This window comes from Leuciscus leuciscus (assembly GCF_965113295.1).
Source record: "Leuciscus leuciscus genome assembly, chromosome: 1".
Taxonomy (NCBI): domain Eukaryota; kingdom Metazoa; phylum Chordata; class Actinopteri; order Cypriniformes; family Leuciscidae; genus Leuciscus; species Leuciscus leuciscus.
In genome coordinates this window covers 61,028,613-61,053,012 of record NC_138725.1, presented here as the reverse complement: position 1 = coordinate 61,053,012, position 24,400 = coordinate 61,028,613, and the positions used below count along the sequence as shown (strand labels likewise).

The window sequence follows — 24,400 nt, the reverse complement described above, 5'->3', positions numbered from 1 at the left end:
ATCATAATAGGCTATTGCATGAATACGAACAGAAAGAATAAAATGTGATTGGGTGTTGAATGTCTCCTCCTCTTTCAAAAGTCAACACCCACCTTTATTAACTGTGGCCAGTCACGGCTTGAGGCTATCCCTCGGCTTCAGTCATAGGTGGAGACTCGGATCTGCGATTTCCATTGGCCTACACCATCCAATGGCAGACTAAGCCACACCCTCCTGTAATTAATAGTATTTATGCAGGATAACACAAATCTGATTGGTCCAGATTCACACGTCTCTCACCAATAGAGAAGCGGCATCACTGTCGCTGTCATACAGACTCGAAGACAGAAACGACCAAACAAATGCTATAAAAAACATATTTATTCGTTTTTAGTCACATGTTCGTCCGTAATTATTTCCCATTAAAACATTCAGGAGATACACAGTTACTATAAAATAAATCCTAGTAAATAAAATATATTTTGCTATTCATATGTAAATGTAACTCACTGTTATTTTGTTTTATATTCATTGTAGCCTATTATACTTAATAATATTGCCTCTTTGTCATTTAAACAATTTACATGTATAATAGCAAAATATTTAGTCATAAGCCTAATGTAACAAAACTTTGTGAATTATATTTTTGACAAAAGGTTTTAAAGCAGCCATGACTAAAAAACAAAGACAAAATTGACAGGACTAAAACAAGTTTAGACAATCAAGTAACGATCTGTGATTATTTATCACAGGCCATGCTGAAGCAAAATATACCTCCCCTAAACAGAACAGCAAAAAAAATAAAAATAAAAAAATAAAAAATTACACAATTTGTAATTGCTTTAAAGCTGCTTTGGAAATAGACAGGTATTTGTGCATTGACAACACATTTTATGTCATTTAAAAAACGGAAATGACCCACTTTTGACAAAAATATAAATATTTCAGCACTAAACATGAGATGCAACTCATAATTGCACTTCTACAATTAATTAAATTACAAATAATTAAAAATTGAAATATAAAATTGAAATTCCCTTTCAATAATTTACAGATTCCTTCAAGATATTTTATTTTAGAATCGACCACTTGATCTGCTCCTTTGCTGACTGTAACACCTGAAAAATCAAAGAATTTCAGTGAACATTCAGTGATCAACCCCAAACACTGCAACACACTTCAAAAAGCAGCATTACTCCACATGTGCAATTCATGACATGTAGTTGTTAGTTGTTAATCAGTTAATATGTTTTTTGGACATATTTCAAATACCTACCATATTTTGTGAGTAATAATAATAAAAAGCCCCCACTGAATCAATGCAATATAGTTGTAAAACAGCATTTTAAATTGATCAGATTTTATATTATCTAGCTAAATAAACACTATTATGAAATATGCAATTAAAATAATGTGACACAATACAAGGCTGAATAGTGCAATAATGAGGTGTAGCTATGACAAAAGTTCCCCAATAAACTAACAACTTTATATTACGGCCACAAGGGGGCATCTGAAGACCACAGTATTAGACTGGAAGTTTCTTTACAGCGGTCTCTTTTAGAATTAAACTTCACTTTAGATTAGTTTCAGTCCCACACTACACATCTGTTGTCACTTTAACAAAATATTTGAAAAATTTACCCTAAAGATCAAATTTTTCATTTTTAAGCGCTTAAAAGTATCCGCATACACGTGTGTGAGAGTGAGCATTCATGCACTTACATTAGAGGTGAGAGCCAGTTTCTCAGTGATGTGCTGTCAAGGTTAGAGTTAGTGGCAAAGGTTAGAGCGAGACAGGGGATAATGGTGTTAATCACAGTGCAGGCGTTAAAGAGAGTTAGACAGAAAGGGAAACATTTCAGACATTTTAGTGTGGAGCTTTAAAATGTTTCACAACAAACTTTAACAGGTGGGAAAAGTTTGTATGTTTTTATATAGTATATGTGTGTTTATACCTGTGCCACACTCTGTTCTGATAATGGGTTTTCATCTGCCTGTAAAGTAACCAAAAACAGGACAAATTACAATTACAAATGACAAAATTAACCGACATAAACCGTAACCAACCAAGCCAGACAAATCGTGCAAGATGTTTCATACTTAGGTTACTCTATAGCAAAGTGAAGGTTAAGATCAATAACACACCACAACTCATCTGCCACTACTGTTAAACATCACTAAAGGGCAAAAATAGTGTCCCAAAGCTGTAGAGAAAATATAGAGAGAACATTTGTGTTCCAAAATCATCTGTAAATATCTTCGGCTGATGATGATGCCAGCTTGCCCATGTTAACAGAAGGGTTAGTTCGCCCTTGATCATGGATATTAAACATTTTCTTTTATGGCATTATGGCATTATTTCAGCAATCAATCATATTATCACTGACCATTAAAAAGCCATATTTGGTTGACCACTATTACTAGAACAGGACCATTGCTCAAATTTACTAAAATATCCAAAGATCACAAAAAGTGCCCTAGCTGCTAAAATGTATTCAAATATAATAGACTGCAATTTTACAAAAAAGAAAAAAGAAAAAATATATATATATATATATTAGATTAGATACAAAATTAGATTAGATTATTTAACTGTGTTATCTCTCTGTATTTTTGTTTTTTTTGACATTGATATATATATATATATATATATATATATATATTTATATTTTATATATATATTTTATATATATATATATTATTTATATATATATATATATATATATATATATATATATATATATATATATTTATATATATATTTATATTTTATATATATATATATATATTTATATTTTATATATATATATTTTTATATATATATATATATATATATATATATATATATATATATATATATATATATATTATTTTCTTATTTTTTTATTTTTATATATATATATATATTTATATTTATATATAATCCATATTGATTGACAACTGTATTGGAGTAGGACCATCAGTAAAATTGGGTCTAAAAAGTGTAAAACATAACAAAATAAAATGTTCCATAGCTGCTAAAATGTATTCACAGATAATACATAGCAATTTTACAACTAATAAAAAATAATACATTACATTTAATTCATTTAATTTTCAAATTCATTCAAAATATATATATTTTTAAAGATGTATTTACTAAATACATTTGTCTGAGACTAGATCTTTAGATTAGACCTTAATTTAACATTATTTTCTATTTGTATTTTGATGTATTTTTAAATATTATGTGAAGTGGGACAGTGTCTTCCCCTTTGCACTGAAGTAAAAAAAATCCAACTCATAATATCATAAATCAGAAGTGTGGACTGCTGAAATCATGCCGGTTATTGACTGAGTGAGTTTATGTGAGCGTAACTCAAAGATGTGACTCAGTGTCTCCCACTCCGCAGCAAAAGCTTTACGGTCAGATGTCAGCGGGACATTTTCTTATTATTGATCGACTCCCTCGGTTACAGCGGTTCCTCATGTGAGCCTCACACACGCTTGTGCATGCCATGCAGTTACCTGCCCACTCTCTCACCCTCATCCCTCTCTCTCTCTCTCTAGTCTCTAAAGCAGAGGGAGAGAGGAAGGGGGCTGAAGGAGAGCTACAGTAGCTCTCGTCTCTCTCCTTGGCCCTCCACGTTACCAGTGATGTAATCAAAAAGGACGAAGCCATACGCTTGCTCCGACACACACTGACAGGGCAAGAGAGGGACATTTAGTCTGCGTGCATGACTAAACTGGGCAAAAGGAAAAAGGGAACTTCCTGTCAAGCTGAAATGATGTGCCAAGCTAATTTCTAAAGACAGGAAGCAGTGCTTCAGGGTAAAGAGCTAGAAACTGTGCTGACTTGCAGTATACTATTGATATAGCCTATCTGACGAATGTCTGGGGTTCAATAACAAACTCTCAGAGCGTTGTGAAGCACAACTCATAGATACGGAAAACAAGCACTGATACAGTCTCTTACCCTGTAGTTGACCTTTTCAATGACCTGTTGGGGGTCACTCTCCAAGATCACCCTGTAAACAAGTTTAAGAGCAACATATGAATCAAGTTTAGAAATTGAAGTTAATTTATTTTATGGGTGGATCTTATTAGGCCACTATCTTCCCCCTGATGACGTTCATGAAGTAAATGAAGTAAAAATAATAATAAAAAAAAATTCCATAGTGGTTGACAGCTGTGATGGAGAAGAACCATAAATAAAATTGAATCTAAAAAGTCTAAATTAAGATCACAAAATAAAATCAGTCTGCTCATGGAAGAAAGTCCTTTTAACAGTTAAAAGTTGGTAAATTTAGTCAAAAAAAAAACATTATCTGTTCTTATGTTCATTTAAAGGGGTCATGACATGAGAAGTCAAATTTGCCTTGATCTTTTGACATATCTTTGTACTACTAAAACATCCTGCAAGTTTCAGAGTTTAAAACGCCCTCCTCATTATTAACAAAGCATTTATTTAATCAAGCTCCAAAACAACTTGACATTGCAGGATCTGTGATGTTAAACAAGCAAATACATTTGCATATGCCCGCCTCCAGAGCAAGACATTGACAAATAGTTATACATCATCGCACCATAGGCCCCGCCCACTATCGTTCAGTCGCTTAAAGTCCCCCTGTAGTCAATCATTTTATCCCTTAAAGTTAAAACTCACATTAGATCACCAAAAATTACATTTTTTAAATGTTTTTTTTCCTTTGAAAAATAATTATTCATGCCTTAAAATAGCTTGAATGTAACTCTACACCCTTGCCTCATTTAGTATATGCGGTTCAATGAATATGCAAATTATCCCCGCCTCCACTCACTCACACCAGGGGCACGTTCAAGTTCAAAACGGTGCGCAAAGTTTTGCTACGGTTTCCGCGTTGAACGTCATGTTTCCTGGAAATGGCGCGCATCGGTGTGCAACGGAGTTTGAGATACGTTTTCTCTTGTTTGGTGGGTGTGTCAGAACTGCAGTCCAATCAGCAGCAACATGTATATAAAGCACGCGATATTAAAGTGAACTCGCACAATGGGTTCAAGGAAAGTAATTTACAAATGTGTTCGATGCAGCTCGGTATACGCAACAACTGAGGATATTAGAAGACATGTTTGTCGTAAGTTTTATTGTAAAAATATAGGATATCAACATAATGATGTAGTTGTTTATATTTTTAGCTTCATTGCAAGTGTATGACATTTGGTATAGAAATAAACAATGGTAATTAAGTGCTTTTCCTAAAAATGAGAAAGAAAATACAGGGTATTAAAACAGTATGACCTACAAATAAAGTCAGTATGTGAGGCTAAATAGACGTGTTTTAGTTTTAGAATTACGTAAGATGTGTGCTTCCATTTCAGTTTCAGCAATCCCTTCACTCGATTGGGATGTGCTCTTTTGTTCTGGGCGGCAAGTGCAGAAACTGTAACATCGGGCATATTTTGTAGTATTAAAGGGATAGTTCACTTTGAAATTAATTTTTGGTATGTTTTAGCTTACCTCAAGGGCATCCAAGATGTAGGTGTCTTTTTTTCCGCAGTAGTTTCAATTTTGATATTTTTAGGTCAAACCGTTCTTGTCTGTCAGTCATATAATGCAGGTCGATGGTCACTGTCTCAAAGAGCATGCACAGAGTCCAAATTAAAACAATTCCCCGTCATCCAAATTAAACAATTCCCCATCGTAAGTACACATTGATGGCCTAAGACACGAAACGAGCGGTTTGTGTGAGAAAACGAACAGTATTTATATCGTTTTTACCACTTATACACAGCCATGTCCGAGTGATCTGATCTGACGTGTATGCAGACTGGTGCATAGATATATACACACTAGATGTCGCCTTGTCTACGGCAGTTCATTGGAACGAATGTCTTTAAGGCGACATCTATTGTATATATCTATGCACCAGTCTGCGTACACGTCAGATAAAGAAAAAAAAATTGGATGACTAACTTGTAAGACTAGTCTTAGCAGTTTATGCAACCAGCCCCAGATGCGAGCATCGTGTCAAAAGCCAATAGAAACCATTATAATCACTATCTAATCTAGACTGGATGGATACATACAGATGCATGTTGTTTCTGACATGCTTCATGACTTCAGTCTGCCAACAACAGGACAAATGGAAGAGTGAAAGACCGTTTGCTGAGCTCCAGTTTAGCTCGTTCGCGTCTCTGTACAGACTTCAGAAGGATCCCAGCGTTGGAAAAAAGTGGATGGTTTATTTTAATGGCGTCCTGGATCATGTCGGAAAATTATGTTTGTTCAGAGCATTTGACTGCAGATTGTTTTGTAAACCAGGCACAGTGTAATGGAGAGTTAGCAAAGAAACTTTTGTTTAAAGATGATAATTCATAATGATTTGTCTTTAAATGATGGTTTTATTTGGACAATGTTTTCTAAACACTTACTCATGACTGGGCATTGATACCGTTTTCTACGCAATGACATTAGCCAATCATGACAGTGACTGTTTACTGATAAGCCTTAAAGGAGCCGCGCCTTAAAAACAGCTCATTTCAGAATGAAGGTTGAAAATAATAGTTTTTACACATAAATATTTTGGGTTCTTTTGTGCAAAATGTTTTATTAACATTATAAGTGAACCTCAAGGAGCATATTAAAATAATAAAATAATCCATGTCATGACCTCTTTAACTGTGGCCTATAATTTAAATTTTTATAATCATTTATTTTACTTAATAGCAAATATAGGCAAAATAGAGCATTTTTATTTTATTTACTTAAATTTAATATATTGTTTTGCGGTATGTATTCTTTAATATATTGTTATACCCATCACCTTTAATGGCGACACTATACACTTACAACACAGATCTATTTTACAATTTGTGTAATTAAGAACAGCACACTACAATTCAAGAGTTGGGGTCAGTACAATTTTTTTAAATAACAATTTTATTCAGCAAAAACAGATTACATTGACCAAAAGTGACCATTATTTTAAACTTCCTATTCATCAATAAATCCTGAAAAAAAATAAAAAAATTAAAATAGACTGTTCTCAACATTGATGATAATAATAATAAATGTTTTTTGAGCATCAAATCATCATATAAGAATGATTTCTGAAGGGTTATGTGACACTGAAGACTGGAGTAATGATCCTAAATATACAGCTTTGACATCACAGGAATATTTTTTTTTGTGTGTGTGTATTTTTGATCAAATAAATGCAGCCATGGTGAGCATACGAAATTTTAAAAACATAAATCTTACTGATCCCAAACTTTTGAATTGTAGTGTATGTTCTCTTGCTGTTCTAAGTGAATGTGCAGGTCCTAAAAGAGAATCATTTATTATTTAATATTTACCCTCCATCGATGATTTCATCCACCACTAGGAACACTCCATCCATATTATCCAGCAGAGTCCTTTTCTCCACATTCTTCCTGTTGGAAAAGAAGCAGACACCTGAGCACACAAGTCTTCTACTGTGACATCCTTGACATCTTGTGCTGCCCTTCACCAGTTTCCATGGTGACCACAGAAGGCGTGCATGCCTAGAATTCGGTGAATTCTGACATGAATCAGCCTAAAGGGCAGCTAGAGCGGCACACGGTGTCAGTGGAACTGCTCTTAAATATCAAAACATACACTGGCTGTAGTGTTGTCCTAATATTACATGGCCTCAGATTTCATACACTGCTGGTCAAAAGTTTGGGGTGGGGTACATTTTTTTTTATGTTTTTTTTTTTAAAGAAGTGTCTAATATGCTCACCAAGGCTGCATTTATTTATTATTATAATTTTGTTGTTATTTAATCCTATTCCTAATTTTCACCAGGAATTAATCACATGATCCTTCAGAAATCATTCTAAAATGCTGAATTAATGCTCAAGAAACATTTATTATTATTATCAGTTGAAAATATTTTTGTGGAAACTGTGATATACCTACATTAAGGATTCTTTGATGAATAGAAAGTAAAAAAAAAAAAAAACATTTATTTGAAATAGAAATCTTTTGTAACATTATAAATGTCTTCACTGTCACTTTTGATCAATGTATTTCATCCCTGAATAAAAGTAAAACTTTTAAACGCTAGTATGTATGTATATATATATTAGTGCTGGGCAAAGATTAATCGCGATTAATCGCATCCAAAATAAAAGTTTGTGTTTGCATAATATATGTGCGTGTACTGTGTATAATTATTTTGTATATATAAATACACACATATGCATGTATTTATTTAAGAAATATTTGCATGTATATACTGTATATATATTTATACATAATTTATATTATATATAAATATAAATAATTTATATATAAAAAAAAAAAACTTAAATATATACATGCATATGTTTGTATTTATATACAGTATACAAAATAATTATACACAGTACACACACATATATTATGCAAACACAAACTTTTATTTTGGATGCGATTAATCGCGATTAATCTTTGCCCAGCACTAATATATATATATATATATATATATATATATATATATTATATCAGAGCATGAACTCACCTCAACATCTGATTGAGAGACTCAAACAAGCAGTTCAGCACTGCCATTAACATGAGCTGAGGATCAGACAAATACAGGAAGCGAGTCAGAAAAGGAAATGGAATGATTCACAGCTGAATTTTTGTTAAATCTGTATCCTCTTAGAGGAACAAAATGACAGTGATGTCAAATACTGTCCAAAAACGACCAGCTCTCTATAATGGTCATAATGAATTACTGTCACATGCAAAATGAGTGAGTATGGACAACATTCCAGCCAATTACAGGCCAACTCATCTGCATACATGACTTACCTCATTCTCCTGAGCGCTGCCAACTACATAGAAGAACAAGTCTATGCTGCTCTTGTAGACTATCGTCATCCCTTCTATGAAGGAAATCTCATCTGTGCACACACATGAACCAGAAGACTTAAAATACATAAGATATACATTCATTTATATATATTTGTACATCTGAATATTTGTTTAGATATACATATATTTATTTGAATATAAGTGTATATTCAGTTATAGAAACATCACAGAAATTATCTATTCTTTTTTTTTACACTTTCAGGCAAGTCTTTGTCCTGCCAACAAAGTTAGTCTTGATTAACCTTATAGATGTATTTATTTATTTAATGGGCAACATGATAGAGATACCCAGCTAACAAAAATATGTTCTAAAAAGATTTTGCTAACATTCCCGATAAAGGTACATTATGTATCTTACTCTGATTCACTATGGTATGCCTATTATAAGTGTTTATATTTTAGACCTTACAGGATGGTTTTCGTGGGAAATAGTGTACATACGTCACTGGCCCGTGTGTGTCTCATCATCTCTCGTAAATAGAGAAAAGTTGCTCCGGCTACTTTGACGCATGCATGGTGTGGTATAGGTTAGTTGTCACAACGAGCGAGAAAGATTGCTAATTTTGCTTCGCAAAAAGAAGCTAATTCTTGAACCTCCGGAAATCACCCGTTTTTTTTTTTTTTTTTTTTATGCTGAGAGAGTCACGACAGAGCTCGTAATAAAACAAAAATCAACATAGGCTTTGCTTTTTGGAGATGGTGAGAACTGAGGGATTTGAAATGTTGTAAAAGCGACACAGAGATGGTGTTTTTATCACTCAACAGGTGAGTAAGGTATTTTATTGAACAGATAAATTGCCATATGTAGCTCTCCAACAGAGTTCATTGTAAAACATTATCTATTGTGAAGGCTCTTTTCATTTTGGTTGTTGTAGCTGTGCTGGAATTTATTTGTAATGAAGTACCATGTCTATTAATGGGTAAAGCTACAGGAACGTCTTCAGCTTATGTTTTATGAGCAGTATGAGCAGTAATCTCCCTCTCTTTTTTTAGTTTTGAGAAAGAATCCAGTTCATCCACACAGTCATGCAGAGCCGAAGCACAACCAAAACAATGTTCTTCCACAAAATGCATGCAGTCTAATCTTGCTCCTGGAGGGCCACTGTCCTGCAGAGTTCAGCTCCAACCCCAAATAAACACACCTAAAGCAGCTAATCAAGGTCTATAGGGATACTAGAGGCAAGTTAGAGCCAAACTTTGCAGGACAGTGGCCCTTCAGGACCAAGTTTGGACACCCCTGATTTAAGCTATGAAAATGTTATTTTTGAATGTTGTCTGAACGTTAAAATCATCAAGTTTTTTTAAAATATTTTTCTTGGTTATGAGAGGAAAAGGGGGAAAATTCCCTTTTATTATTTTGCACACATGATGAGAGCAATGTTTAAAAAACGTCAGAGAAGCATCCAACTAAAACATTTCAGAAAAACACTTTCCATGTCCGATTTAAAGCATATTGTATCAAAACGTATAAATAACATTTTTGTGCTAACACTTTGAGGACGTTATTAAAGACCAGATAACTTTAAATGAACATTTTATTAACATTACTGAAGGGAGTGTTTTGTTCAAAACTTAGCATTAACATTAGCCAAAGTTCTGAGAACTTTCCCAGTTAGCTGGGTAGAATGAGACCGTAGAAACTACAGTGCTAAAATGCAATATACAGCACAGTAAAAAGGTCCAGTGACTGCATTTCACATAAAATTCTAGTGCTAATTCAAGATCAGTTTCAGTTTTGTCTATTAATATGTACTAGGAAATCTGAGCCCAGATCAGTGTTTTACTTTGAGATGCTGTCCTAAAAGGCCGGGGTGTCTGATTACTAAAAGTTTCATGTGAAGCAAATCATTTGGAGGTCAGAAGCTATTTTTGCCCCTTTTCCGTCAAGAACGACTCCAAGAAATTTAAACAAATCGGACAGTTTCACCTCGGATTCACCTTTAAAGAGACAAATACAGGTGTGTATTTTGACCAAGCTAAAACATTTAACACCTAAACAGGTGAAAGGATCAGGGTGGTTTTGTTATCCTGGTGTCAAACTCCTTCACCCCACAGGGCAAGTAACAGAAACATTTATGAATTCTAGAACAGGTTCTCCACCCAGTTTTCCAGTAATCTGACCTACAAGCCCCAGAGGAACCTTGCAACTGCAAGATCTAACGACCATGAACCACTGTAAACTAGTTTGAAACTTGATCTGGGATTAATCTGGGACACTTCTTAGAGTGGATCTGGTCCTAATCGACACAATAGAGTCTCTAAACTCCCCTGAGTTTGGTAGGAAACACTGATCTGAAGAGAAGAGCTTGAGTTGGAACATAAAGCAGCCCATCAGGTCTAATCACTACAAGCAAAACAGTTGGCAGTATCCCAGCTAACAGGGAATGTTCTCAGAACTTTAGCTAATGTTCTGCCAAGGTTCTCTCAAAAGTTATGAAGAAAAAGCGCTCTTCCAATAACGTTAATAGAATGTTCGTTCAAAATTATCTGGTCTTTGATAATGTTCTGAAAATGTTCGTAACTTAATGGGAAGGTTAGCAAAACACTGTTAAATAATGAACTTACTGTCAGCTTTATGTGTTTTGTTGAAGACGTTCATTTCAAAATTCTTCTGCTCTTTCATGGAAGGGTAGAGCTCTAGATCGTAGTACTGTAATTGCACATGAGAACATATATAATTGCACAGTACATAAATAGTTATTCATGATGATCTTTTTCCATCTTCTGTAAAAAGAAAAGATTATCAGAAGGAGGAAGGGGTCTAAGCACCTTTGAAAGCAGTCTGTTTCCATCGTTGTCTAAGATGAAGACAGCCTTCACGGTGTACAGCGAGGGTTCCTGGTTGAAAATAAATCGACATTATTTTCAAGAATTCACATTACGGGGATTTTTTGTTTCTATGATGTCATAAATACACCTTAAAATGCTCTTATATTATGCCTAGAAGAGGCTGTTTGTTGGCTTTCACTCGACTGGGTCCGGCCGGGCCAAAGTTCTGTCATGCACTGACTACCACTGATTCAAAGTCTGAGTGTATCACAGAACTTGAGCCAGGCGAACAGAAGGAGAAAACTATTCTTTGGTCACCTTTTCAGATCATCTGGTTGGCATACAAGAGTATCCTGTCTCGAGACTCACACCTTCAGGGCCCAACGATGAAACTTTGCCCTTTGTAAATTATAATATCTGTTTCACAGTAAAGCAAAGTCTTACCCATGACCATTTAACTAATATATTTTGCTCATTATAACAATAAAATATGAAGCATTCCATCCAAGTAAGGGCTCTATTGTGTGTAAACAATGACTTAAGGCAAAGACTTGTTTGTTTGTTTTACAATACTAGTAATGAATAAATTAACTGTAAAAACCTTGTTACATCACCCTTTTAAAGGAACCCTTTTATAGCCTAATACTCCTTTTCAATAAATCATAAGGAAATGTACTTTAAATGTCACCTTTTCCCACATTAAATGTATGTATTTTGTAGAATATTTTTTCCACAGCTACAGTATTAATAATTTGCATTTGGAATTTATGTTGTCTATATAGCCAGGTCAACTCATAAGAGTATTAAAAAGTCCATGGCAAGCAATAACCCTGATCTCTTCCAAGTATCCACCTGTGGAATCAATCACGCGCACCAAACAGGCAGCGCGCGCGCTCCGCTCCGGCAGAGACGCATCGAGGACGTGGCATCCACGTCCACTTTTGAAAAGCCACATCTTCCACGACTAGACCCGTAGACCAAAAAAAAAAAAAAAAAAAAAAAAAAAAACTTTCAGAACAAACTGAACACAAGTGGAGAATGACGTGGAAGAAATGAAAACACTAGGCTATACATTCGCATTGTGCACTACAATGATCCATTCATAATCTGAAAAATAATGTTATGGTTTGATCACATTAATTTCCGTGCGCTCGTAAACAGAAACCGTATCGGTTTCTACCAATGATTTCGCTTTCGCGAGGAAAAGAATACATACACGAGCATTTATATTACAAGACGACACACATTTCCAGTAGTTGACAAATGTAGAGTTTCTTCGCGAGGGAAAAAAAATACATGCACGAGCATTTGTATTGCAAGACGACACACATTTTTAGAAGTTGTCAAATGTAGAGTTTCTTAAATATTGTTCCAACTTAGCACGCTAAGCCTAAGAATAATATAAAGAGAAAATAGTTGCTGTCGAAAACATATTTCTCCATAGATTCCAAATGAAAAACTGCTCACAAGCTGCTAAAGCCAGTCGCCAATCGACTATTTCAACGTTTACAATGAATTAAAGAAACAAAAACAGCGATTAAATGGCACACAGATCTTACCAGAGCCGTGGAGTCCATGGTGGTAGCACAGTGTTGACGTGGACAGCTTTGAGCTGTCATTACAGTAGCGCTCCTAAACCCTCTGACTCACAGTGGGCGTGTCTGCAACTACAGCCCTCAAGCCGCCATGTTGGCTCAAACTTACAATAGCGTTCTGGTTGGGCAGCGCTGCCGTACAGGAGCCACAATGGCGGCTTTCATAGTAAGCTCGTTTGTTGGGAAGTCTTGGGAACGAAATTAATATTTTTGGCGTCATGTCATTTGCTCTACTATTGAGTAACCCGTTTTGCATAGAAAGTTTCACGTGACTTCCACATCAAACAGGACATGCAATGAATAGATAATGAACGACTGCTGTAAACCAATGAATTATGTAACGTCACCACTTACTAGCACGACAGGGGGCAGCAAAGCTGAAAAGGTTCAGGGAAAAAGGATCATGCTTACACTCAGCTTACTGTAAATACATTAGCCTACTTAAAATGTCTAAATAATAACAAAAATAATAATAGGCTAATCTGCATACCCCAACATACCCCCCTTTAAATGTTAGATATTATATATTGTTGTATGTTATGTTAATAGTGTTTGTTAAACCATTTTTGTATTCCTCTAAATACTATAGCATACTATTGCATAATGTATAGGCTACTGCATAGTTTGCCATCATACAGTAGCTCATAAAATAGTTCTGAGCTGCTATTGTTATCATTTTGTCCTCTCAGTTATCCTGTGACACTTGTTTCATGGTCCTATGATAAACAAGGAAGGCTCTGAAAAACACATCTGATGTGTTATTGGAAAAAATCAGTAGCCTAATCTGTTCTAAACACTGACAAACTGGGCGAGCACGCGCGGTCTTGCAGAAAGAAAACTGAAAGGCTCATCACGTCATGTAGGGAGGAGACCAATACTTTCCGCCACAGCCCCATAAATACACTCGCACACTGTTATAGAGCATGTGAAGTTGTGTGATTCAGTTCATCCAAGAGGAGCATCCTGTTCTCACGCCTTTATATAGCGACTACCAGAACTCTGTGTCCGTAGACAAGGTAATGTTTTGACTAACTTATTGATAGCCTAAATCTAAACAGCAGATATTGCGTTCATATAGTGCGAAATGTAATGGATCTAATAGATCTCTACGTTACATCGTTCATTTGAAAATATGAATCACTTAATAATGATTGACATATATGCAGTTTATCAGTGTAAAGGTAGGCCTATTCCTATTTTAATATTGTGACTTAACTAACTGTAAATGTGCAAGTTTGCATTGCTCTTAATCCTGTCACATGTTAGTAAAAAAAAAAAAAAAAAAAAAAAAAAAAAACCTATTGTATTTTGAGTTATTGTATTGTAATGTTAATATTGTGAAATTTAATATTTTTTTCAATTAGCTACTTATTTATTTGAACACTTGGACCACTAATGTTTATTTCACGAGAAAAGTTTTGATTACATTATATAGCTGACTCATGTCGCCTGTTGCCTAGTTATGAAAAAAAAAAAAAAAGAAAAAAAAAAAAGGAGTGTGTCAACGGGAGTGTGTCATGCGTTGATGATTGCAGCGATCTTCAGTCTTGTTGACTCCAGTCAAGATAGCAGAAGATTCTCGAAGTTTCGCGCGTCCACCGTGCCTCATTGCTTTTTAAAGTACAATTTTTCATTGAAATTGTAGGCTATTCATTAAATTTATATGCATCCTTCCGAGGGATGAAAAGTCCCAAATAAATGTAAATTTGTGTTCTTTATTGGACAATTTTGGTTTTATAATACAAAAAACCTCCTACTCTCCTACTTTTCTGTTTATTCATTTATTTTTATTTTCTTTCTTTTGTCTTAAATTACTTATTGTTTGGTATGATATGTAGCCTATGTGATGTGACAATTTAAAGTAATCTCAGTCTTTGTTTGTAAATCTTTCAGTTATGGCATGCCTTTCTGATATTGTTCAACAAGTTTATGAATAAAAAAACAAAAAAAACATCCTTCCGCTAGAGAAAGTTCCTGACATAACAGAACGATATGCTAAGTGAATACATTGAACGCTGTATTGACCAATCAGAGGCCAGGAACTTAAAGGGACAGTTCACCCGAAAATGAAAATTCTGTAATTTACTCACCCTCAAGTTGTTCCAAACCTGTATGAGTTTCTTTCTTCTGTTGAACACAAAGGAAGATATTTTGAAGAATGTTTGTAACCAAACAGTTGTGGGGCCCCATTGACTTCCATAGTATGAAAAAAATAAAATAATAATACTATGGAAGTCAATGGTGCCCCACAACTGTTTGGTTACAAACATTCTTCAAAATATCTTCCTTTGTGTTCAACAGAACAAAGAATTGTATACAGGGTTGGAAGAACCTGAGGGTGAGTAAATGATGACAGAATTTTCATTTTTGGGTGAACTATCCCTTTAACAATAGCCTACTTAATGAGGTCTCAGCCTTTTAGAGTGACCTTGATTTTTCTCATAAATATTTATAACTTAAATATGATTTTCAATGTCCATTCTAAGTCTTTTACATCTCTCAGATGTAATGAATGCCTCTCCCACTTTTTTAAGCTATATTGATAAAAACAATAAAGATAGTGATTTTTGAAATAGCCTATATTTTTTATTGAGTAGCCTATATATACATATATATAAAGACCAAACACAAAAGAAGAGTGAATCTAAGCAACAACTCGTTTTCATATCATTCTCCTTCTCTGTTTCAGGAATTTGTGAAATATTTTTTTTCCCTATGAACTAAAAAAAACAAAACAATTTATTTCTGGAGAGTTTTGAAAGCTCCTGGCACCGGTTTTGGCCATGCCGGACCTTAAGAAGTACCTAACTGAGGGCCTGCTTCAAGTGGCTATTCTTCTCAGTCTGTCCGGGATGCGTGTGGACGTGGATCCCTACCTGCCCCCCTTTAGAGAAATCATTCAGGGCCCAAGTTTAGCTCTAACTCAGACTCAATTCCACAATCTCCGAAACATCCTGGACGGATATAACCTGCACCCAAAAAGCGTAGACCTAGATGGGTTCTTCACAGCCCGCAGGCTTCTGAGCTGGGTTCGTTCCCTAGACCGCCTGCAGGTGCCAGCGGCAGATTTGGAAGCCTGGTTGGTCCACAGGGAGCCTGACAATGGAGTCTCCATTCCAGGTCAAGTAGGTCTCCTTGAGGAAGCTGGAGGACTTGAAGATGTGGAGGAACCCTCAGAGCTAAGCATGAGGTTGGGAAATGGAGGAGAACTGGGCTATGACGTAGTTGAGGATCAAACCCTTGGACCTTTGGGGCACATGTCAAGAAACCTCAACCATCCAGACGAAGATGAACTCATTAAAGAGGTAAGCAGTGAAGCCAGTGAAAGCTTCGAAAAAGAATTTCCTATTTCCGCCAATCGCCTGCTTTGTGGTTTGTTTCATAATAGATAAATGAGTTAATATTTGAAGAATGGAAGTTGGTGCTAGCAACACCCTTCATGCAAGGATGTTTCACTCTCATTAGTGGTTCTTTTTAAAATTTTAAAATGTTATTACAAGAATAAATAACTAAAAAATGTTTTTGTCAATTTAAAAAAAAATGCTACTATAATTATTTGGAGACACATTTTGATTTATCTCTCAAAAGTTGGGGTCAATTAGATGTTTTTATTTTTGTAATAAATAAATAAACTAATACTTCTGATCTAGGCTGCATTAAACATATAAAAAGTGACTAAATATAATGTTACCAACAATTTCTATTTGAATGAAATGCTGTTCTTTTGAATTTTCAATTAATCAAAGAATTCTGAAAAATGTATTCCTCAAAAACATTAAGCAGCACAACTGATTTCAACATCGATAACAATAAGACATTTTAAAGATAATAGAAATACATTTTTGAGCTGCAAATCATATTAGAATGATTTCTGAAGGATCATGTGACACTGAAGACTGGAGTAATGATGCTGAAAATTCAGCTTTGATCACAGTAATAAATGACATTTGAATTATATATTCAAATAGAAAACAGCTATTTTAAATTGTAATAGTATTTCAAAATATTATTGTTTTACAGTTTTTTAAATGAAATAAATGCAGCCTTGGCGAGGATAAGATGGCGAGAAACATTTTGCTGACCCCAAAGTTAAAAACTGTAAAAAATATTTGTAAAAGTCAACTACACCATTTACATGTCTTCTAATTAGCTATGTATTTTATTTGCCTTCTACATAGTGCAGAAATCTGGTTTAACAAAAAGAAAAACAATTATTACATCTGACTTTATTGACCTGCCAACTAGGGTTTTGTTTCCTCATGGCATGATTTCCAGTTAAATTGTGCCCTTACTAAATAAGGAAGTGTTACCTGTGAATCTTATTAGGTTATCAGCTGATGCATTACTTGACAGTGAGTTGCAAAATTATGTGAAACAAGAAAAAAAAAAAAAGATTAACAAACTGATCATGGTATGCATTTCATTTATTCAGATATTGATAATACACAAGTAGCATAACCACACTAAACAAACTCTATTTGCTAGTATCAATTCTGAAAACACACACCCAAACAACACTGGCTCAATACCAGAAACGTCTGGTCTGGATGTGCACATGGATTTGTTATTGAGTTGGACAGATGCATGTGTCCTCGTCTTTGCCCTGAGGCACAGCTGAGCGTTAAACAACTTCAAACATCTTGGCTGGGTTTCCCCTCCACGTCTTACTTAAGTGTTGCATGTTGTTTGTTGTCCTACTGACCGAGACCCAGAGTATTCTTGGTAATGGGGCTAAAGTGTATACTAGCACATTACGTAAGTGTCTGTATTGTAAACAATTTCAACTAATATTTTTCAGACTCAAGAATAAGTAGAAAATTATCAATCTTAGATCTAGGTCCATATTATTTGTTTAACCATTTATTGAGCAAATGAATGTCTAAACAGTCATTTAAAAGTATATCAAGGTCGTTGTTTTAGTCTTTTCCAAACACACAAAAAAACATTGTTTTTTCAACGTCTCACTGTTTGTAATATTTTGTAGAGTTAAAGTTCCCCTATTATGCTATTTTAAAGGTTGCTAATTTTGTTTTGGAGGTCTTTCTACAACAGGTTTACATACATTCAAGGTAAAAAAACAAAAAAAAACATTAAAAGTTCAACATGAAACGTTAATTTTCTCATTGTATACACTGTAGCATCTCCGTTCTCACAGTGTCTGAAACGGTTCATTAAACGATTCAGTATCTCTAAACCCCGCCTTTCTGAGTGCCTACTCTGCTCTGATTGGTCAGATGGCCCAGTCTGTTGTGATTGGTCTACTGCTTACAGTGCACATTGCAAACGAAATGCCCATAACCATATCCGAGGCTTTACTGTATCAATTCGAGCGCGAGTCCTCATCTTTGCTTTCACACTGCTTTCACACTGTAACAACTTCGCAATAAGAAAAAAGAAAAAAAGCATCTTGGCAACATGTTGACAAGCCAATCTCTTCCAGGCCTCAGCTACAACTACAGTGTTACAGTGTCAGGTTAAAGTAGGTTAAAGTAGGTCAAAGTTGTTCTCGGGCAGCCGATGAAGACCAGACTGGAATTATGTATGTTACAAACATGCGTAGGTTTGCAACAGAAAGTGAAGACTGAAATTACTGACGACTCTTTTTCAGGCAGTTCAGAACCTTTTTTTCTCTCTCTCTTTTCGGAGCCAATAACTTTATTTGTCGAGCATTTTGATTTTTGATACTTTGCAGACCTTTAAAATTTACAAACAGCTATATTACAACTAGAACAGCTATATTACATCATAAAAAGCATAATAGGGACACTTTAAACTGGTTTATCACATGACCCACAGCAGGCTGCCAGCCAGTGCCCAGACTATTAGTGTGACTGTGCGGCTGCCTGGCTGTGCGCCCACATTATTGACATTGTGAGATGCATCGAGTCGCTTTCTTTTGCTTTCTGTTCACATGCATAAACTCAGCGGGACAGCTAGGGAAATTTCGACTGGTTGCTTTTTACTTTCTGTTCCTTCAATGGGCTTTGAAACAGAGTAAGAAGTTACACACAGTACGAGACTTTCTGAACTCGAATTCCCCCTTGAGTAAGGACCCTGAACTTAGAAACAGCTGCCATGTGCCAAGTCCCTTACATGACCAGATCAAATTTGACAGGTTTCCATGCACATGATCCGCAGGGCTATTTCTGAACCAAGAACCAGTCTAGAATGTTCAAAAGGCTGCATATTTGGCCCTATGGCACATTTGACCTGTACTGACTGGCGGCCATGGTGTTCCTCCTGTACCCCTAGAGATTAATAGAAGCATGCAGTATGTTGATAAGTTCATCTTTGGGTTTTGTGTCAGAGATGGCAAGTACTGATGCTGATTTATTCATAGTTTTCAGTCATGTGACTAGCGCGAAGACCTGAAGGGCAACCGCAGCACAGGCCTGTCAATTTTCCATCTCAAAAAAAGAAAAACAAAAATATGGGAACAAAATGTTTGAGCACTTGTGATCCACAGGAAATATTGTTTTGTGTATCTTATGGTTTTGTTATTCTACCTGGTTATATTTCCTGTGCCATTTTGTAGTCAGAGTGTAGTTTTCTTGTTGATTAGTTCTCTTGATTGTTCCAGGGCACAAAACTGAATTTTATATTCCTATAGACTCCGTACCTTGCCGGAGGAACATACGTTTCTCTGCTAGACCCAAATCCTAAATCCCGATGGATCCAGCAGAGAAACTTCTGTTCCATTAATACATATTTTTATGTAAAAACTTTTTTTAATGCAATTTCTTAAAGCAAAGGAAATCTTGTCAGAAACAAGTTATTTATTAAGTAAACTAATGATAAGGTTTTGTAAATCACTGAAACGTCACTAAACCGTTTTTCAATTTATCCAGAATTGTGAAGCTCTTCCAGCAAAGGTAACCTAAAATTAAAAAAAGGCAAATGAGCATAGCATACACAATTAAACATCAACTATTAATCAATACTGATAAATAAAAATAAATAAATAAAACATTTAATATCGCTGATGCCGATATATTGTGCATCCCTAATAGGCTATCTGTTCTATTTGCAGACTTCTATAATGTTAGATCCACACAAGAGATGTCAATGAGACGGCCAGGAATCATTACCATATCGAAAAATCCCCCTCTCGAATCACTGTAGTTCAAACAAGGGCACATGTACTTGACTGTGCAAGCTTGTTGTAACCCAAAAATATAAACTGACCCCTGTTAGATATGCCTGAGCATGTGCTGGCTTGGCGTCCACAGCACCATCCTGGCTTGTTTTGTAATCCGAGAAGACATGCACATTTGCTTTCGCAATGCCTGTTTACCGGCTACTGATCAAGTGTCTGGGCCTATCCCCTCAAAATGGACTTAACGGAGAGTGCATTAAAGACATCTTACTGCTCCACATACCTTAAGCTCATACGTAAACAGGCAGCTGTGACCTTGTCAAACCCTCTCTGACTGAGCATATATAGGTGTGGAAGTTGATTTGTACTAAATAGGTTACATGATTAAATGACACCCTAATCTTAACTACAAGGCAGGAGGGACTTGAGTTGTTATTCCCCTAATACCAAAAACATATTAGTCAACCCATGATAGTCACAAGGACCACAGGGGTCTGTGGCGGCTAAGGGGACTTCCAATAACAACAGCACAGACACCCAAGAGACCAATCGCTTTCATTAATCACGCTGCCGAACAGGGAAAGGTTAAGTCTATTTATAGCCGTTGTCTGTAAATGTATGGGTTCCATAGATGCCAAAACATCACCCATCTGGATGATATATATATACTGTGCAAAAGTCTTAGGCCTGTTAGTATTTCACCAGAAACGAATGGTTTTCTGGTGAAATTTATTTTGTCTCAGTTTTTTTCTGTTGCTTCATGTAATCCTCACAGACAGACTCGATGATGGTGAGATCAGATCATACCGGCTGTTGTCAGACTCCTTGTGGATACAAAAATCTCACAGGATTATTACAATTAATGGCAAAAGAAATGTTTGGAAATATAAACTGATATTTCCCGATTGACACACTACAGCAAAAGATATAAATAACTGGCTTAAATTTTTTTTTTTTTACATAAATTACATAAATAATTTATATATATATATTAGAGATGCATTGATGAATGGGCCATATATTTTTGATCAATTTAAAATCAACAACATATCGGCTATCATGAAAAATGCAGATAGTGATAATTTTGATTAATTAACTGCGTGAAGGCACTGAGTTTTGTAATGTCTGTTGCATAATCCAATATTTTTCAACAAAATGAAAACTGTACAGTAGCCTATAGCAGAGTTTGACAATACAGACTGCCCGGGGCCAGGGTGAACGATGCTCACGACAATTGACGGAATTGTCCCGATCGGGCCAGTGCTGTATCTTCACGGAAGTTTATCCTTTGCACGTGTTCTTAAGCCTTGCCAATTTAAATATTCAAGCACAAGAAAATGCGAAAGAGAACTCAATTTGGTACTCCATGAGTAAGAAGTTCTGTGCGCATACATCTAACTTTGAGCCTGCGGAAAGCCGCATCCCAGACATTGTGAATACCGAATCAAGTTCTTTTTCGAGTCTTCTTGCGCTTTAATGGTAGCCTGGAAATCCAGACCTAAATCTAAACGATTAATGGTCTGGTGTCGATCAATGAAAATCAGCCAGCTCGAGGGGCTGCACCAAGCATGCATTTGAAAATCTCACAGCACGCAATTGGATAACACTACGACCAATCACAACAATAAACCCCATACGCTTAGCTACCAGCGGAGCTAACTGGTAGATTAGACTCTTCCGATTGGCAAAACAGCAAAAACACCCTTCTTGCAAAGGAACGATTCGAGCGCCGTCTTCTGTTCCTCTTTTGGGAAAAAGCCAAGTCTAACTCGTTCATTGTAGCGGCCAAAGTCGTTTCAAACCACTGCTATTCATCCATAGGCATCTTGCAATGTTTACTGATGACTTTGACGTCACAGCACTGTCGTCATCTGTTTAGCTCGCCTCTGGCCCGCCTATATCAGATAACCCGATGTGATTGGTGCAGCTCAGATCGAGGGGAATATTTAATGAGCTCCATGGCTCGACACCAGAGTAACTCGCTGAGCAAATTCAACTTGTGCTCTCGCTAGAACTCTGCTTTACCAGGGTACTTGAATGGACAAATTCACACAAAATTATATCAAAACGCCCATCTTGGTGCGTATCCTAGTAAACACAAGTTAAGGCTTGAATGAACATGAACAGTTGAAAAATAAAACGCATGTGTGTATCAGTATATTGGATCAGTGCAGCTCTTAAAGAGACAGCAGCTTAATATTGCTGCTGTCTGTGATTTTAATGTTAAATCGAACAAACAAAAAAAGACAAAAATCGCTTACTACTCTTGATTAAATACCTTTTGTAATTTTAATAAGGATTAATATAAATTTGATTTATACAGCAGTGTTATCTTACATTTGATTACTTTATTTAATTTCTCTACCTGAAAACTAATGTTAAACCTACCTGAAAAGCACTGTTTATTTCGTATGTATTTTTGTTCTGTTGTATTTATGTTAGCCTGTTGAATGTTAAATGGATCCAATCCATGTTCAATGATGATTTGATGATGCAGCAATAAACTAGTATTCCTTAATGCATGCGTTTTTTAACTTCACCGCAAATTTAAAACACAATATATATATATATTTATATGGGGAAGATGGACAATTTCCTATCCTTACTAGACCTTCATTTTGCATTTGCAGGAGGGAGATGGTATGTCTTTCTTCTGGGATCAAGAACCTCAGCAAAATGTCCACCAGGAGCAGTTGGAAAATGCAAGAACACAACCACTTATGTTTAATGGGGAAGAAGAGGAAGATGAATTTATGGTGGATAGCTGGAGGAATACAAATCCATTTCACAACCAGATGTTTGGAGAGGATCTACAGGTGACCGTGAATAAGGCTCCAAATTTTTAATATTTAGATTAAACCAAACTATGAAAAAAATATTTTATATATTTTAAATATTAAGGAAGAACAAAACACTAAACTTAAGGTGTTTATCTGAAGGTATTTATCCAAAAAAGGCAAACTACAGATACAGGTTTTATTTTACTATCAAAAAAAAAAAAGGCATATATAGACTACAATATAATTAGTTATTAATATTTTGTTGGTTCTCTCCTGTTTTTGCATGTGTTCATAATTTCTTTGTATGACAGCCTGGACAAAAAATTGCCTGGACAAAAAATTGTCTGCACAATTTGTCTTGTTTCATTGCTTTATCACAAATAAAACAATTGACTCCAAGCACAACTACGCAATATGCGCATTTCAATATGAAATCTTTAAGAATTTTTTAATAATATTTGAATAACATTATATAGGCCAGACATCACTTTTGGCCACTACTGTATTTCTTAAATTTTACATTATATTCTATGAAACAAGACACTTAATTTTGTCATTTGTCAAATTCTTTTCAATTTGCAGAGAAATATGTACCATGAGCTAAAGTACTAAAATTCTGTGAATAGGACACAACATATAAAACTGAATTAATTTCGGCACCGAATGTTTTGCTATTCAGTGCTGCTTCTGGCCTTGATGAAGACTTTCCACATTCCAAACAAGTGCAGCATGAGCGTCATAGCTTGACCTTGACAGATAACAGAGTGATATAGTTTTTATTTAACAATTTCCTCCAGCTCACTTGCTGCTCTTTCAGTTGTCAGGTGTAAGGGACGACGCTTCTCTTGCCATTGAAGAGTGCTTGCATCTCATCGATGAAAACTTCGCCTCAGAAGAGGATCCAGAGGTGAGAACCTGATCTAGAACACAATGTTTCATCTCTTTTTTTTTACAACAATTAATGCTGTAGGAATTGTTTAAGAGAGATAAAATCTTTTGAAAGGAAATGCAGGCTTTCCAAACTCGTTTGAAAATCTTAATGTCTTAATTTTCTCAGTTGACAGGTCCTGGTTTACAGAACGTAGGAGAACATGCACTACAGTTTCAGAGGCCACTCATCTCACCCTTGTTGCCTGAACAGGAATCCACATTTAACTTAGAGCAACAGTGGCAAGATGTTTTGGCCATCATGGAATCACAGGTATGCAAATGCTTGCATCTTACTGTCAAGTCTCAAATTATAAGTTCATCAGTGCTTCAATTAACATATGTGACGTGCTCTATCATTTTGAGTCGTAGCAATGAATAGTTTGAGAAACACGATAAGCAAAAAACTGTT

At 35.5% G+C, this 24,400-nt stretch overlaps 2 protein-coding genes and 1 long non-coding RNA gene across 5 annotated transcripts in view; 2 read left to right on the top strand and 1 right to left on the bottom strand.

The window, feature by feature from the left end:
* Positions 1 to 342: 342 nt before the first annotated feature.
* copz2 (COPI coat complex subunit zeta 2) lies at positions 343 to 13,261 on the bottom strand. Of its 3 annotated transcripts, XM_082137835.1 has the most exons (10): positions 13,150 to 13,260; positions 11,591 to 11,659; positions 11,387 to 11,471; positions 8,759 to 8,850; positions 8,466 to 8,521; positions 7,297 to 7,374; positions 3,938 to 3,989; positions 1,938 to 1,976; positions 1,705 to 1,737; positions 343 to 1,097 (listed from the first exon to the last, which is right to left on the bottom strand). In XM_082137835.1, the coding sequence occupies exons 1-10, from the start codon at positions 13,207 to 13,209 to the stop codon at positions 1,050 to 1,052; spliced, it is 612 nt and encodes a 203-aa protein (XP_081993961.1). In that variant the 5' UTR covers positions 13,210 to 13,260; the 3' UTR covers positions 343 to 1,049. The 3 variants fall into 3 exon arrangements, with proteins under 3 accessions (XP_081993961.1, XP_081993963.1, XP_081993962.1); XM_082137837.1 differs by lacking the exon at positions 1,705 to 1,737; XM_082137836.1 differs by lacking the exons at positions 343 to 1,097; positions 1,705 to 1,737; positions 1,938 to 1,976 and adding an exon at positions 2,933 to 3,662 and having other exon boundaries at positions 13,150 to 13,261.
* LOC309475185 lies at positions 3,996 to 7,129 on the top strand. Its single transcript, XR_014197536.1, has 2 exons — positions 3,996 to 4,847; positions 4,896 to 7,129. It is a non-coding gene; the product is annotated as an uncharacterized lncRNA (long non-coding RNA).
* Positions 13,262 to 14,080: 819 nt separating the features above from the next.
* Positions 14,081 to 24,400, top strand: part of nfe2l1a (nfe2 like bZIP transcription factor 1a) — a 13,672-nt gene continuing 3,352 nt past the window's right edge. The window contains exons 1-5 of the mRNA XM_082165260.1: positions 14,081 to 14,201; positions 15,875 to 16,490; positions 22,912 to 23,097; positions 23,879 to 23,968; positions 24,119 to 24,262. Coding sequence (XP_082021386.1) covers positions 15,969 to 16,490; positions 22,912 to 23,097; positions 23,879 to 23,968; positions 24,119 to 24,262 — 942 coding nt within the window. The 5' untranslated portion in view covers positions 14,081 to 14,201; positions 15,875 to 15,968. The remainder of the gene's footprint in view (positions 14,202 to 15,874; positions 16,491 to 22,911; positions 23,098 to 23,878; positions 23,969 to 24,118; positions 24,263 to 24,400) is intronic.